At 48.0% G+C, this 14147-nt stretch overlaps 1 protein-coding gene across 1 annotated transcript in view; it reads right to left on the bottom strand.

Annotated features, from left to right (window-relative positions):
• nbas (NBAS subunit of NRZ tethering complex) overlaps positions 1-14147 on the bottom strand; it is a 400078-nt gene that overhangs the window by 73495 nt on the left and 312436 nt on the right. Inside the window, exon 47 of the mRNA XM_071412456.1 lies at positions 1875-2090. Within this exon, the coding sequence (XP_071268557.1) occupies positions 1875-2090 (216 nt within the window). The remainder of the gene's footprint in view (positions 1-1874; positions 2091-14147) is intronic.

The raw sequence follows: 14147 nt of genomic DNA, 5'->3' as shown, positions 1-14147 counted from the left end.
GGGGAGAGAGAGAGAGCGAGTAGGGGGGAGAGAGAGAGAGCGAGTAGGGGGGAGAGAGAGAGAGCGAGTAGGGGGGAGAGAGAGAGTAGGGAAGAGAGAGAGAGATATAGAGAGAAATTAGGGGGGAGAGAGAGAGAGTAGGGGGGAGAGAGAGAGAGAGTAGGGGGGAGAGAGAGGGAGAGGGAGAGAGTAGGGGGGAGAGAGAGAGAGTAGGGGGGAGAGAGAGAGAGTAGGGGGGAGAGAGAGAGAGTAGGGGGGAGAGAGAGAGAGTAGGGGGGAGAGAGAGAGAGTAGGGGGGAGAAAGAGTAGGGGGGAGAGAGAGAGTAGGGGGGAGAGGGAGAGTAGGGGGGAGAGAGAGAGAGTAGGGGGGAGAGGGAGAGAGAGTAGGGGGGAGAGAGAGAGAGTAGGGGGAGAGGGAGAGAGAGTAGGGGGGAGAGAGAGAGTAGGGGGGAGAGAGAGAGAGTAGGGGGAGAGAGAGAGAGTAGGGGGAGAGGGAGAGAGAGTAGGGGGGAGAGGGAGAGAGAGTAGGGAAGAGAGAGAGAGAGAGAGAGAGAGAGAGAGAGAGAGAGAGAGAGAGAGTAGGGGGGAGAGAGATAGCGAGTAGGGGGGAAAGAGAGAGATCGAGTAGGGGGGAGAGAGAGAGAGAGTAGGGGGGAGAGAGAGATAGAGAGTAGGGAAGAGAGAGAGAGAAAAATTAGGGGGGAGAGAGAGAGGGAGAGAGAGACTAGGGGGGAGAGGGAGAGAGAGTAGGGGGAGAGAGAGAGAGAAAAATTAGGGGGGAGAGAGAGAGGGAGAGAGAGAGAGAGTAGGGGGGAGAGAGAGCGAGTAGAGGGGAGAGAGAGAGCGAGTAGGGGGGAGAGAGAGAGCGAGTAGGGGGGAGAGAGAGAGAGAGAGAGTAGCGGGGGAGAGAGAGAGAGCGAGTAGTGGGGAGAGAGAAGGGGGGAGAGAGAGAGTAGGGGGGAGAGAGAGAGAGTATGGGGGAGAGAGAGAGAGTATGGGGGAGAGAGAGAGCGAGTAGGGGGAGAGAGAGAAAGTAGGTGGGAGAGAGAGAGTATGGGGGAGAGAGAGAGAGAGAGAGTAGGGGAGAGAGAAAGAGAGAGTAGGGGGGAGAGAGAAAGAGAGAGTAGGGGGGAGAGAGAGTCGGGGAGAGAGAGAGAGAGAGTAGGGTGGGAGAGAGAGAGAGAGAGTAGGGGAGAGAGAGAGAGTAGGGGGGAGAGAGAGAGAGAGTAGGGGGGAGAGAGAGAGAGAGTAGGGGGGAGAGAGAGAGAGAGTAGGGGGGAGAGAGAGAGTAGGGGGGAGAGAGAGTAGGGGGGGAGAGAGAGTAGGGGGGAGAGAGAATAGGGGAGAGATAGAGAGAGAGAGTAGGGGGGAGAGAGAGAGAGCAGGGGGGAGAGAGAGAGAATGGAAGTGAGAGAGAGATTGAGAGAGTATGGAAGAGTGAGAGAGAGAGTAGGGATGTGCCTGTGTGTGTGTGTGTGTGTGTGTGTGTGTGTGTGTGTGTGTGTGTGTGTGTGTGTGTGTGTGTGTGTGTGTGTGTGTGTGTGTTCAGTCCAGTGTGTAGGGGTGACAGCCTCAGTGACTGCTGCTGCAGCGATTGTGCCATAAGGCTCTCTCATTTTACACATCAACACGAAACAGCTTTCATATCATTGCTCTCTGTAGCACAGCTCAACACTCAGCTGACAGACAGAATGATGTACAATTAGTTTACCAGCGTGAGGCAGAGGTGTGTACGCTCCCAGAGTAATGCCTAGGCTTTAGCTCAAATGGGTAACTACATGTTGACTCGGGGTTTGACCACTGATCAGTTATATTTATCATTACAGAAGCACCTGGATGACGCAGTCATGAGTCACAGGAAGGGGAGGAGTTACCTGGTTGCTATCTTTGAGTGACAGGATGAAGGCGTGGCCTAGCGTGTCCAGGTGAGCCAAGGACTGCTGCAGGTGGGAGAGGGCGTGGTCAAAGCTGGAGGTGTCGCTTCGGTCTGACTCCCCGTCGTCTACGCCCCTTTTCTTACTCTTCTCTCGGAGCTGCCGCAGAGCCTTCATCCCCCTCTTCATCACCTCCACCCGCACACTCACACTGAGCTAGGAGAGGAGAGAGAGGGGTTAACACACTGAGCCAGGACAGAGACAGAGACACAGAGAGAGAGACAGAGACACACACAGAGACAGAGACAGAGAGAGAGACACAAAGAGAGACCGAGAGAGAGACACACAGAGAGACCGAGAGAGAGACACACAGAGAGACCGAGAGAGAGACACACAGAGAGACCGAGAGAGAGACACACAGAGAGACCGAGAGAGAGACACACAGAGAGCGAGAGAGCGAGCGAGAGAGCGAGCGAGTAGTCAATTGTCTCCTGTTTGCTGATGATCTGGTGCTTCTGTCTGACAGAACCCTGACAGACCTGGACCCTGACAGACCTGGACCCTGACAGTACATTTTTGGTGTTCCAAAAAAAGGTTCTGTTGCCAGGACCACAAATACAAATTCCAGACATCGTTGCCCTAGAGCACACAAAAACCGATACATACCTCGGCCTAAACATCAGTACTACAGGTCTTGAACGATCTGAGAGACAAGGCAAGAAGGGCCTTCTATGCCATCAAAAGGTACATAAAATCAACATACCAATTAGGATCTGGCTAAAAATACTTGAATCAGTTATAGAACTCATTGCCCTTTATGGTTATGAGGTCTGGGGTCCGCTCACCAACCAAGAATTCACTAAATGGGATAAACACCAAATTGAGACACTGCATGCAGAATTCTGCTAAAATATCCTCAGTGTACAACGTAAAACACAAAATAACGCATGCAGAGCAGAATTAGACCGATACCAGCTAATTATCAAAATCCAGAAAAGATCTGTTAAATTCTACAACCACCTAAAAGGAAGCGATTCCCAAACCTTCCATAACAAAGCCATCACCTACAGAGAGATGAACCTGGAGAAGAGTCCACTAAGCAAGCTGGTCCTGGGGCTCTGTTCACAAACACAAACACACCCCACAGAGCCCCAGGACAACAGCACAATTAGACCCAACCAAATCATGAGGAAACAAAAAGATAATTACTTGACACATTGGAAAGAATTAACAACAAAAACAGAGCAAACTAGAATGCTATTTGGCCCTAAACAGACAGTACACAGTGGCAGAATACCTGACCACTGTGACTGACCCAAACTTAAGGAATGCTTTGACTATGTACAGACTCAGTGAGCATAGCCTTGCTATTGAGAAAGGCCGCTGTAGACAGACCTGGCTCTCAAGAGAAGACAGGCTATGTGCTCACTGCCCACAAAATGAGGTGGAAACTGAGCTGCACTTCCTAACCTCCTGCCCAATGTATGACCATATTAGAGACACATATTTCCCTCAGATTACACAGATATATAAAGAATTAAAAAACAACTCCCATATCTACTGGGTGAAATACCACAGTGTTCCATCACAGCAGCAAGATGTGTGACCTGTTGCCACAAGAAAAGGGCAACCAGTGAAGAACAAACACCATTGTAAATACAACCCATATTTATGTTGATTTATTTTCCCTTTCGTACTTCAACATTGTTTCAACGCTGTACAAAGACAATAATATCACATTTGAAATGTCTCTATTAACTTGAGACTTTTTTAAGTGTAATGTTTACTGTTCAGAGAGAGTGAAAGAGGGAGATCGATAGAGAGAAAATGAAAGACAGACAGAGAGATAAAGAAAGACAGACAGATAAAGACAGACAGACAGAGAGATAAAGAAAGACAGACAGAGAGATAAAGAAAGACAGACAGAGAGATAAAGAAAGACAGTGGATAGTCATTAATCAATGGCGTGTCAGGGGATGATTGATAACGGGGGGACAAGGGTGGACATGCCAGGGACTATAGAAGAGGATGGACAGGATGGACAGGGTGGACATGCCAGGGACTATAGAAGAGGATGGACAGGGTGGACATGCCAGGGACTATAGAAGAGGATGGACAGGGTGGACGTGCCAGGGGCTATAGAAGAGGATGGACAGGGTGGACATGCCAGGGACTATAGAAGAGGATGGACAGGGTGGACATGCCAGGGACTATAGAAGAGGATGGACAGGGTGGACATGCCAGGGACTATAGAAGAGGATGGACAGGGTGGACATGCCAGGGACTATAGAAGAGGATGGACAGGGTGGACATGCCAGGGACTATAGAAGAGGATGGACAGGGTGGACATGCCAGGGACTATAGAAGAGGATGGACAGGGTGGACATGCCAGGGACTATAGAAGAGGATGGACAGGGTGGACATGCCAGGGACTATAGAAGAGGATGGACAGGGTGGACATGCCAGGGACTATAGAAGAGGATGGACAGGGTGGACATGCCAGGGACTATAGAAGAGGATGGACAGGGTGGACATGCCAGGGACTATAGAAGAGGATGGACATGGTGGACATGCCAGGGACTATAGAAGAGGATGGACAGGGTGGACATGCCAGGGACTATAGAAGAGGATGGACAGGGTGGACATGCCAGGGACTATAGAAGAGGATGGACAGGGTGGACATGCCAGGGACTATAGAAGAGGATGGACAGGGTGGACATGCCAGGGACTATAGAAGAGGATGGACAGGGTGGACATGCCAGGGACTATAGAAGAGGATGGACAGGGTGGACATGCCAGGGACTATAGAAGAGGATGGACAGGGTGGACATGCCAGGGACTATAGAAGAGGATGCAGGGTGGACATGCCAGGGACTATAGAAGAGGATGCAGGGTGGACATGCCAGGGACTATAGAAGAGGATGGACAGGGTGGACATGCAAGGGACTATAGAAGAGGATGGACAGGGTGGACATTCCAGGGACTATAGAAGAGGATGGACAGGGTGGACATGCCAGGGACTATAGAAGAGGATGGACAGGGTGGACATGCCAGGGACTATAGAAGAGGATGGACAGGGTGGACATGCCAGGGACTATAGAAGAGGATGGACAGGGTGGACATGCCAGGGACTATAGAAGAGGATGGACAGGGTGGACATGCCAGGGACTATAGAAGAGGATGGACATGGTGGACATGCCAGGGACTATAGAAGAGGATGGACAGGGTGGACATGCCAGGGACTATAGAAGAGAATGGACAGGGTGGACATGCCAGGGACTATAGAAGAGGATGGACAGGGTGGACGTGCCAGGGACTATAGAAGAGGATGGACAGGGTGGACATGCCAGGGACTATAGAAGAGGATGGACAGGGTGGACATGCCAGGGACTATAGAAGAGGATGGACAGGGTGGACATGCCAGGGACTATAGAAGAGGATGGACAGGGTGGACATGCCAGGGACTATAGAAGAGGATGGACAGGGTGGACATGCCAGGGACTATAGAAGAGGATGCAGGGTGGACATGCCAGGGACTATAGAAGAGGATGCAGGGTGGACATGCCAGGGACTATAGAAGAGGATGGACAGGGTGGACATGCAAGGGACTATAGAAGAGGATGGACAGGGTGGACATTCCAGGGACTATAGAAGAGGATGGACAGGGTGGACATGCCAGGGACTATAGAAGAGGATGGACAGGGTGGACATGCCAGGGACTATAGAAGAGGATGGACAGGGTGGACATGCCAGGGACTATAGAAGAGGATGCAGGGTGGACATGCCAGGGACTATAGAAGAGGATGGACAGGGTGGACAGGGTGGACATGCCAGGGACTATAGAAGAGGATGGACAGGGTGGACATGCCAGGGACTATAGAAGAGGATGGACAGGGTGGACATGCCAGGGACTATAGAAGAGGATGGACAGGGTGGACATGCCAGGGACTATAGAAGAGGATGGACAGGGTGGACATGCCAGGGACTATAGAAGAGGATGGACAGGGTGGACATGCCAGGGACTATAGAAGAGGATGGACAGGGTGGACATGCCAGGGACTATAGAAGAGGATGTACAGGGTGGACATGCCAGGGACTATAGAAGAGGATGGACAGGGTGGACATGCCAGGGACTATAGAAGAGGATGGACAGGGTGGACATGCCAGGGGCTATAGAAGAGGATGGACAGGGTGGACATGCCAGGGACTATAGAAGAGGATGGACAGGGTGGACATGCCAGGGGCTATAGAGGAGGATGGACAGGGTGGACATGCCAGGGACTATAGAAGAGGATGGACAGGGTGGACATGCCAGAGGCTATAGAAGAGGATGGACAGGGTGGACATGCCAGGGACTATAGAAGATATATTCCAACTTCCGGCGCCGAAAAGAGATGGCCGCCTCGCTTCGCGTTCCTTGGAAAATATGCAGTATTTTGTTTTTTCATGTGTTATTTCTTACATCGGTACCCCAGGTAATCTTAGGTTTCATTACATACAGTCGGGAGGAACTACTGAATATACGATTAACGTCAACTCATCATCGTTCCTACCAGGAATATGACTTTCCCGAAACGGATCCAGTGTTTTGCCTTCCACCCAATACAATGGATCTGATCCCAGCCGGCGACCCTGTGCGACGCCGAAAAAGGGGCAAACGAGGCGGTCTCGTGGTCAGGCTTCGGAGACGGGCACATCGCGCTCCACTCCCTAGCATACTACTCGCCAATGTCCAGTCTCTTGACAATAAGGTTGACGAAATCCGAGCACGGGTAGCATTCCAGAGAGACATCAGGGATTGCAACGTGCTCTGCTTCACGGAAACATGGCTAACGCAAGAGACGCTAACGGAGTCGGTGCAGCCAGCTGGTTTCTTCATGCATCGCGCCGACAGAAACAAACATCTTTCCGGTAAGAAGAGGGGCGGGGGGGTATGCCTTATGATTAACGAGACGTGGTGTGATCATCATAACAACACACAGGAACTCAAGTCATTCTGTTCACCTGATCTAGAACTCCTCACAATCAAATGTCGACCGCATTATCTACCAAGGGAATTCTCTTCAATCATAATCACAGCCGTATATATTCCCCCCCAAGCAGACACATCGATGGCCCTGAACGAACTTTATCTGACTCTTTGTAAACTGGAAACCACACACCCTGAGGCTGCATTCATCGTAGCTGGGGATTTTAACAAGGCTAATCTAAAAACAAAACTCCCTAAATTCTATCAGCATATCGATTGTGCTACCAGGGCTGGAAAAACCCTAGATCATTGTTATACTAATTTCCGCGACGCATATAAGGCCCTCCCCCGCCCCCCTTTCGGAAAAGCTGACCACGACTCCATTTTGTTGATTCCAGCCTACAAACAGAAACTCAAACAACAAGCTCCCGCGCTCAGGTCTGTTCAACGCTGGTCCGACCAATCTGAATCCACGCTTCAAGACTGCTTCGATCACGCGGATTGGAATATGTTCCGCATTGCGTCCAACAACAATATTGACGAATATGCTGATTCGGTGAGCGAGTTCATTAGGAAGTGCATTGACGATGTCGTACCCACAGCAACGATTAAAACATTCCCAAACCAGAAACCGTGGATTGACGGCAGCATTCGCGTGAAACTGAAAGCGCGAACCACTGCTTTTAACCAGGGCAAGGTGACCGGAAGCATGACCGAATACAAACAGTGTAGCTATTCTCTCCGCAAGGCAATCAAACAGGCTAAGTCCCAGTACAGAGACAAAATCGAGTCGCAATTCAACAGCTCAGACACAAGAGGTATGTGGCAGGGTCTACAGTCAATCACGGATTACAAAAAGAAAATCAGCCCCGTCGCGGACCAGGATGTCTTGCTCCCAGACAGGCTAAACAACTTTTTTGCCCGCTTTGAGGACAATACAGTGCCACTGACACGGCCCCCTACCAAAACCTGCGGGCTCTCCTTCACTGCAGCCGAGGTGAGTAAAACATTTAAACGTGTTAACCCTCGCAAGGCTGCAGGCCCAGACGGCATTCCCAGCCGCGTCCTCAGAGCATGCGCAGACCAGCTGGCTGGTGTGTTTACGGACATATTCAATCAATCCTTATCCCAGTCTGCTGTTCCCACATGCTTCAAGAGGGCCACCATTGTTCCTGTTCCCAAGAAAGCTAAGGTAACTGAGCTAAACGACTACCGCCCCGTAGCACTCACTTCCGTCATCATGAAGTGCTTTGAGAGACTAGTCAAGGACCATATCACCTCCACCCTACCGGACACCCTAGACCCACTCCAATTTGCTTACCGACCCAATAGGTCCACAGACGACGCAATCGCAACCACACTGCACACTGCCCTAACCCATCTGGACAAGAGGAATACCCATGTGAGAATGCTGTTCATCGATTACAGCTCAGCATTTAACACCATAGTACCCTCCAAACTCGTCATCAAGCTCGAGACCCTGGGTCTCGACCCCGCCCTGTGCAACTGGGTCCTGGACTTCCTGACGGGCCGCCCCCAGGTGGTGAGGGTAGGTAACAACATCTCCACCCCGCTGATCCTCAACACTGGGGCCCCACAAGGGTGCGTTCTGAGCCCTCTCCTGTACTCCCTGTTCACCCACGACTGCGTGGCCATGCACGCCTCCAACTCAATCATCAAGTTGCGGATGACACTACAGTGGTAGGCTTGATTACCAACAACGACGAGACGGCCTACAGGGAGGAGGTGAGGGCCCTCGGAGTGTGGTGTCAGGAAAATAACCTCACACTCAACGTCAACAAAACAAAGGAGATGATTGTGGACTTCAGGAAACAGCAGAGGGAGCACCCCCCTATCCACATCGACGGGTCAGTATTGGAGAAGGTGGAAAGTTTTAAGTTCCTCGGTGTACACATCACGGACAAACTGAATTGGTCCACCCACACAGACAGCGTTGTGAAGAAGGCGCAGCAGCGCCTCTTCAACCTCAGGAGGCTGAAGAAATTCGGCTTGTCACCAAAAGCACTCACAAACTTCTACAGATGCACAATCGAGAGCATCCTGTCGGGCTGTATCACCGCCTGGTACGGCAACTGCTCCGCCCACAACCGTAAGGCTCTCCAGAGGGTAGTGAGGTCTGCAGAACGCATCACCGGGGGCAAACTACCTGCCCTCCAGGACACCTACACCACCCGATGTCACAGGAAGGCCATAAAGATCATCAAGGACAACAACCACCCAAGCCACTGCCTGTTCACCCCGCTATCATCCAGAAGGCGAGGTCAGTACAGGTGCATCAAAGCAGGGACCGAGAGACTGAAAAACAGCTTCTATCTCAAGGCCATCAGACTGTTAAACAGCCACCACTAACATTTAGCGGCCGTTGCCAACATACTGACTCAACTCCAGCCACTTTAAAAATGGGAATTGATGGAAATTATGTAAAAATTTACCACTAGCCACTTTAAACAATGCCACTTAATATAATGTTTACATACCCTACATTACCCATCTCATATGTATATACTGTACTCTATATCATCTACTGCATCTTGCCATCTTTATGTAATACATGTACCACTAGCCACTTTAAACTATGCCACTTTATGTTTACATACCCTACAGTACTCATCTCATATGTATATACTGTACTCTATACCATCTACTGCATCTTGCCATGCCGTTCTGTACCACCACTCATTCATATATCTTTATGTACATATTCTTTATCCCTTTACACTTGTGTGTGTGTATAAGGTAGTAGTTGTGGAATTGTTAGGTTAGATTACTTGTTGGTTATTACTGCATTGTCGGAACTAGAAGCACAAGCATTTCGCTACACTCGCATTAACATCTGCTAACCATGTGTATGTGACTAATAAAATTTGATTTGATTTGATTTGATTTGAGAAGAGGATGGACAGGGTGGACATGCCAGGGACTATAGAAGAGGATGGACAGGGTGGACATGCCAGGGACTATAGAAGAGGATGGACAGGGTGGACATGCCAGGGGCTATAGAAGAGGATGGACAGGGTGGACATGCCAGGGACTATAGAAGAGGATGGACAGGGTGGACATGCCAGGGACTATAGAAGAGGATGGACAGGGTGGACGTGCCAGGGACTATAGAAGAGGATGGACAGGGTGGACATGCCAGGGACTATAGAAGAGGATGGACAGGGTGGACATGCCAGGGACTATAGAAGAGGATGGACAGGGTGGACATGCCAGGGGCTATAGAAGAGGATGGACAGGGTGGACATGCCAGGGACTATAGAAGAGGATGGACAGGGTGGACATGCCAGGGACTATAGAAGAGGATGGACAGGGTGGACATGCCAGGGGCTATAGAAGAGGATGGACAGGGTGGGCCTGCCAGGGACTATAGAAGAGGATGGACAGGGTGGACATGCCAGAGGCTATAGAAGAGGATGGACAGGGTGGACATGCCAGAGGCTATAGAAGAGGATGGACAGGGTGGACATGCCAGAGGCTATAGAAGAGGATGGACAGGGTGGGCATGCCAGTGGCTATAGAAGAGGATGGACAGGGTGGACATGCCAGGGACTATAGAAGAGGGTGCATGGTGAATAGTGAGGAGAGGACGCTTCCATTGAAAGGCCTCAGTGATCAATACCACCCAGGAAATTACAATCCTCCCCATTTCCCTACTAAAAAAACAAACCTGGGGAGTTAGTGGTTAGCTCCGACCTCCCACCTCGAACCATAGAGGGGGGGTGAAAGGTTAGTATTTAGATCAAGAGAGAGACATCTGTTCCCACTGGTATATGGGTGAGGGAGAGGAACGGAAAGGGAGGACAGACGATGGAAAGGGAGAAGAGAGAAGAGTAGGGAGGACAGGGGATGGACAGGGAGAAGAGTAGGGAGGACAGGGATGGACAGGGAGAAGAGTAGGGAGGACAGGGGATGGACAGGGAGAAGAGTAGAGAGGACAGGGGATGGACAGGGAGAAGAGTAGGGAGGACAGGGGATGGGCAGGGAGAAGAGTAGGGAGGACAGGGGATGGACAGGGAGAAGAGTAGGGAGGACAGGGGATGGACAGGGAGAAGAGTAGGGAGGACAGGGGATGGGCAGGGAGAAGAGTAGGGAGGACAGGGGATGGACAGGGAGAAGAGTAGGGAGGACAGGGGATGGACAGGGAGAAGAGTAGGGAGGACAGGGGATGGACAGGGAGAAGAGTAGGGAGGACAGGGGATGGACAGGGAGAAGAGAGAAGAGTAGATATGGAGGGATGAGAGAGAAAAGAGAGGAGGTAAAGAGGGAGGGTGTTGATTAGAGCTAATGTGTGGGTTAAAAGCTCAGTGGGTGAGAGGTGCCTGCTGGGAGATGGAGTTTAACGGCTCTGAAGTAAATGGAGGATCAATGAACTCACCTGGAGAGAAGAGAAGAGAGAGGCAGAGGAGAAAGAGCAAGCAGGGGAGAGAGGGGGTTGTATTTGTATTTGTATTTATTATGGATCCCCATTAGTTCCTGTCAAGGCAGCAGCTACTCTTCCTGGGGTTTATTATGGATCCCCATTAGTTCCTGTCAAAGCAGCAGCTACTCTTCCTGGGGTCCATCAAAATGAAGGCATTTGGAGAGGAGAAAGCAGGGGGGAGAACACAGGGGAGAGAGGGGGTTGGAGAGGAGAAAGGGGGTTGGAGAGGAGAAAGCAGGAGAGAGGGGGTTGGAGAGGAGAAAGCAGGAGAGAGGGGGTTGGAGAGGAGAAAGCAGGGGAGAGAGGGGGTTGGAGAGGAGAAAGCAGGAGAGAGGGGGTTGGAGAGGAGAAAGCAGGGGAGAGAGGGGGTTGGAGAGGAGAAAGCAGGGGAGAGAGGGGGTTGGAGAGGAGAAAGCAGGGGAGAGAGGGGGTTGGAGAGGAGAGAGGGGGTTGGAGAGGAGAGAGGGGGTTGGAGAGGAGAAAGCAGGGGAGAGAGGGGGTTGGAGAGGAGAAAGCATGGGAGAGAGGGGACTCTATAGTGCACTACGTTAGATCAGGGCTCTATGGCACCCTATTCCCTATATAGTGCACTACTTTAGATCAAGGCTCTATGGCACCCGATTCCCTATATAGTGCACTACTTTAGATCAGGGCTCTATGGCACCCTATTCCCTTTATAGTGCACTACGTTAGATCAGGGCTCTATGGCACCCTATTCCCTTTATAGTGCACTACGTTAGATCAGGGCTCTATGGCACCCTATTCCCTTTATAGTGCACTACGTTAGATCAGGGCTCTATGGCACCCTATTCCCTTTATAGTGCACTACCATTGACGATGGACCATAGGGAGCAGGATATGTAACATTCGGCAGGAAGAAATCTCTTGAGATGCACCAACTCGTTTTCAAAAGTGTTCAAATAAAACTAAACAAACATTACTTAGTAACAATAAAACTACAACTACAACTAATGAAACTACTAATACAACTACTACTACAACTACTAATACAACTACTAATACAACTACTGCTACAACTACTAATACAACTACTGCTACAACTACTGCTACAACTACTAATACAACTACTAATACTACTACTAATACAACTACAACTACTACTACTAATACAACTACTAATACAACTAATAAAACTACTGCTACAACTACTAATACAACTACAACTAATGAAACTACTGCTACAACTACTAATACAACTACTAATACAACTACTACTACAACTACAACTACAACTACAACTACTAATACAACTAATGAAACTACTACAACTACTAATACAACTAATGAAACTACTGCTACAACTACTAACACAACTAATGAAACTACTAATACAACTACTACTACAACTACTAATACAACTACTAATACAACTACTGCTACAACTACTGCTACAACTACTAATACAACTACTAATACTACTACTAATACAACTACAACTACTACAACAACTACTAATACAACTAATAAAACTACTGCTACAACTACTAATACAACTACAACTACAACTAATGAAACTACTGCTACAACTACTAATACAACTACTAATACAACTACTACTACAACTACAACTACAACTACAACTACTAATACAACTACTGCTACAACTACTAATAAAACTACTGCTACAACTACTAATACAACTACTGCTACAACTACTAATACAACTACAACTACTAATACAACTACTGCTACAACTACTAATACAACTAATGAAACTACTGCTACAACTACTAATACAACTAATGAAACTACTGCTACAACTACTAATACAACTACTAATACAACTAATTAAACTACTGCTACAACTACTAATACAACTAATGAAACTACTGCTACAACTACTAATACAACTAATGAAACTACTGCTACAACTACTACAACTACTAATACAACTAATGAAACTACTGCTACAACTACTAATACAACTACTAATACAACTAATGAAACTACTGCTACAACTACTAATACAACTACTAATACAACTAATGAAACTACTGCTACAACTACTAATACAACTACTAATACAACTAATGAAACTACTGCTACAACTACTAATACAACTAATGAAACTACTGCTACAACTACTAATACAACTAATGAAACTACTGCTACAACTACTAATACAACTACAACTACAACTAATGAAACTACTGCTACAACTACTAATACAACTACTAATACAACTACAACTACAACTACTAATACAACTACTAATAAAACTACTGCTACAACTACTAATACAACTACAACTACAACTACTAATACAACTACTAATACAACTAATGAAACTACTGCTACAACTACTAATACAACTACTAATACAACTAATGAAACTACTGCTACAACTACTAATACAACTAATGAAACTACTGCTACAACTACTAATACAACTAATGAAACTACTGCTACAACTACTAATACAACTAATGAAACTACTGCTACAACTACTAATACAACTACAACTAATGAAACTACTGCTACAACTACTAATACAACTACTAATACAACTACTACTACAACTACAACTACTAATACAACTACTGCTACAACTACTAATACAACTACTAATACTACTACAACTACTAATACAACTACTAATACAACTACTAATACTACTACAACTACAACTACTACTACTAATACAACTACTAATACAACTAATAAAACTACTGCTACAACTACTAATACAACTACTAATACAACTACAACTACAACTAATGAAACTACTACTAATACAACTACTAATACAACTACTGCTACTACTACTAATACAACTACTAATACAACTACTAATACTACTACTAATACAACTACAACTACTACTACTAATACAACTACTAAT

Source organism: Salvelinus alpinus, chromosome 8 (genome assembly GCF_045679555.1).
Source record: "Salvelinus alpinus chromosome 8, SLU_Salpinus.1, whole genome shotgun sequence".
NCBI classification, from domain to species: Eukaryota; Metazoa; Chordata; class Actinopteri; order Salmoniformes; family Salmonidae; genus Salvelinus; species Salvelinus alpinus.
This window is presented reverse-complemented; position numbering and strand designations above follow the sequence as displayed.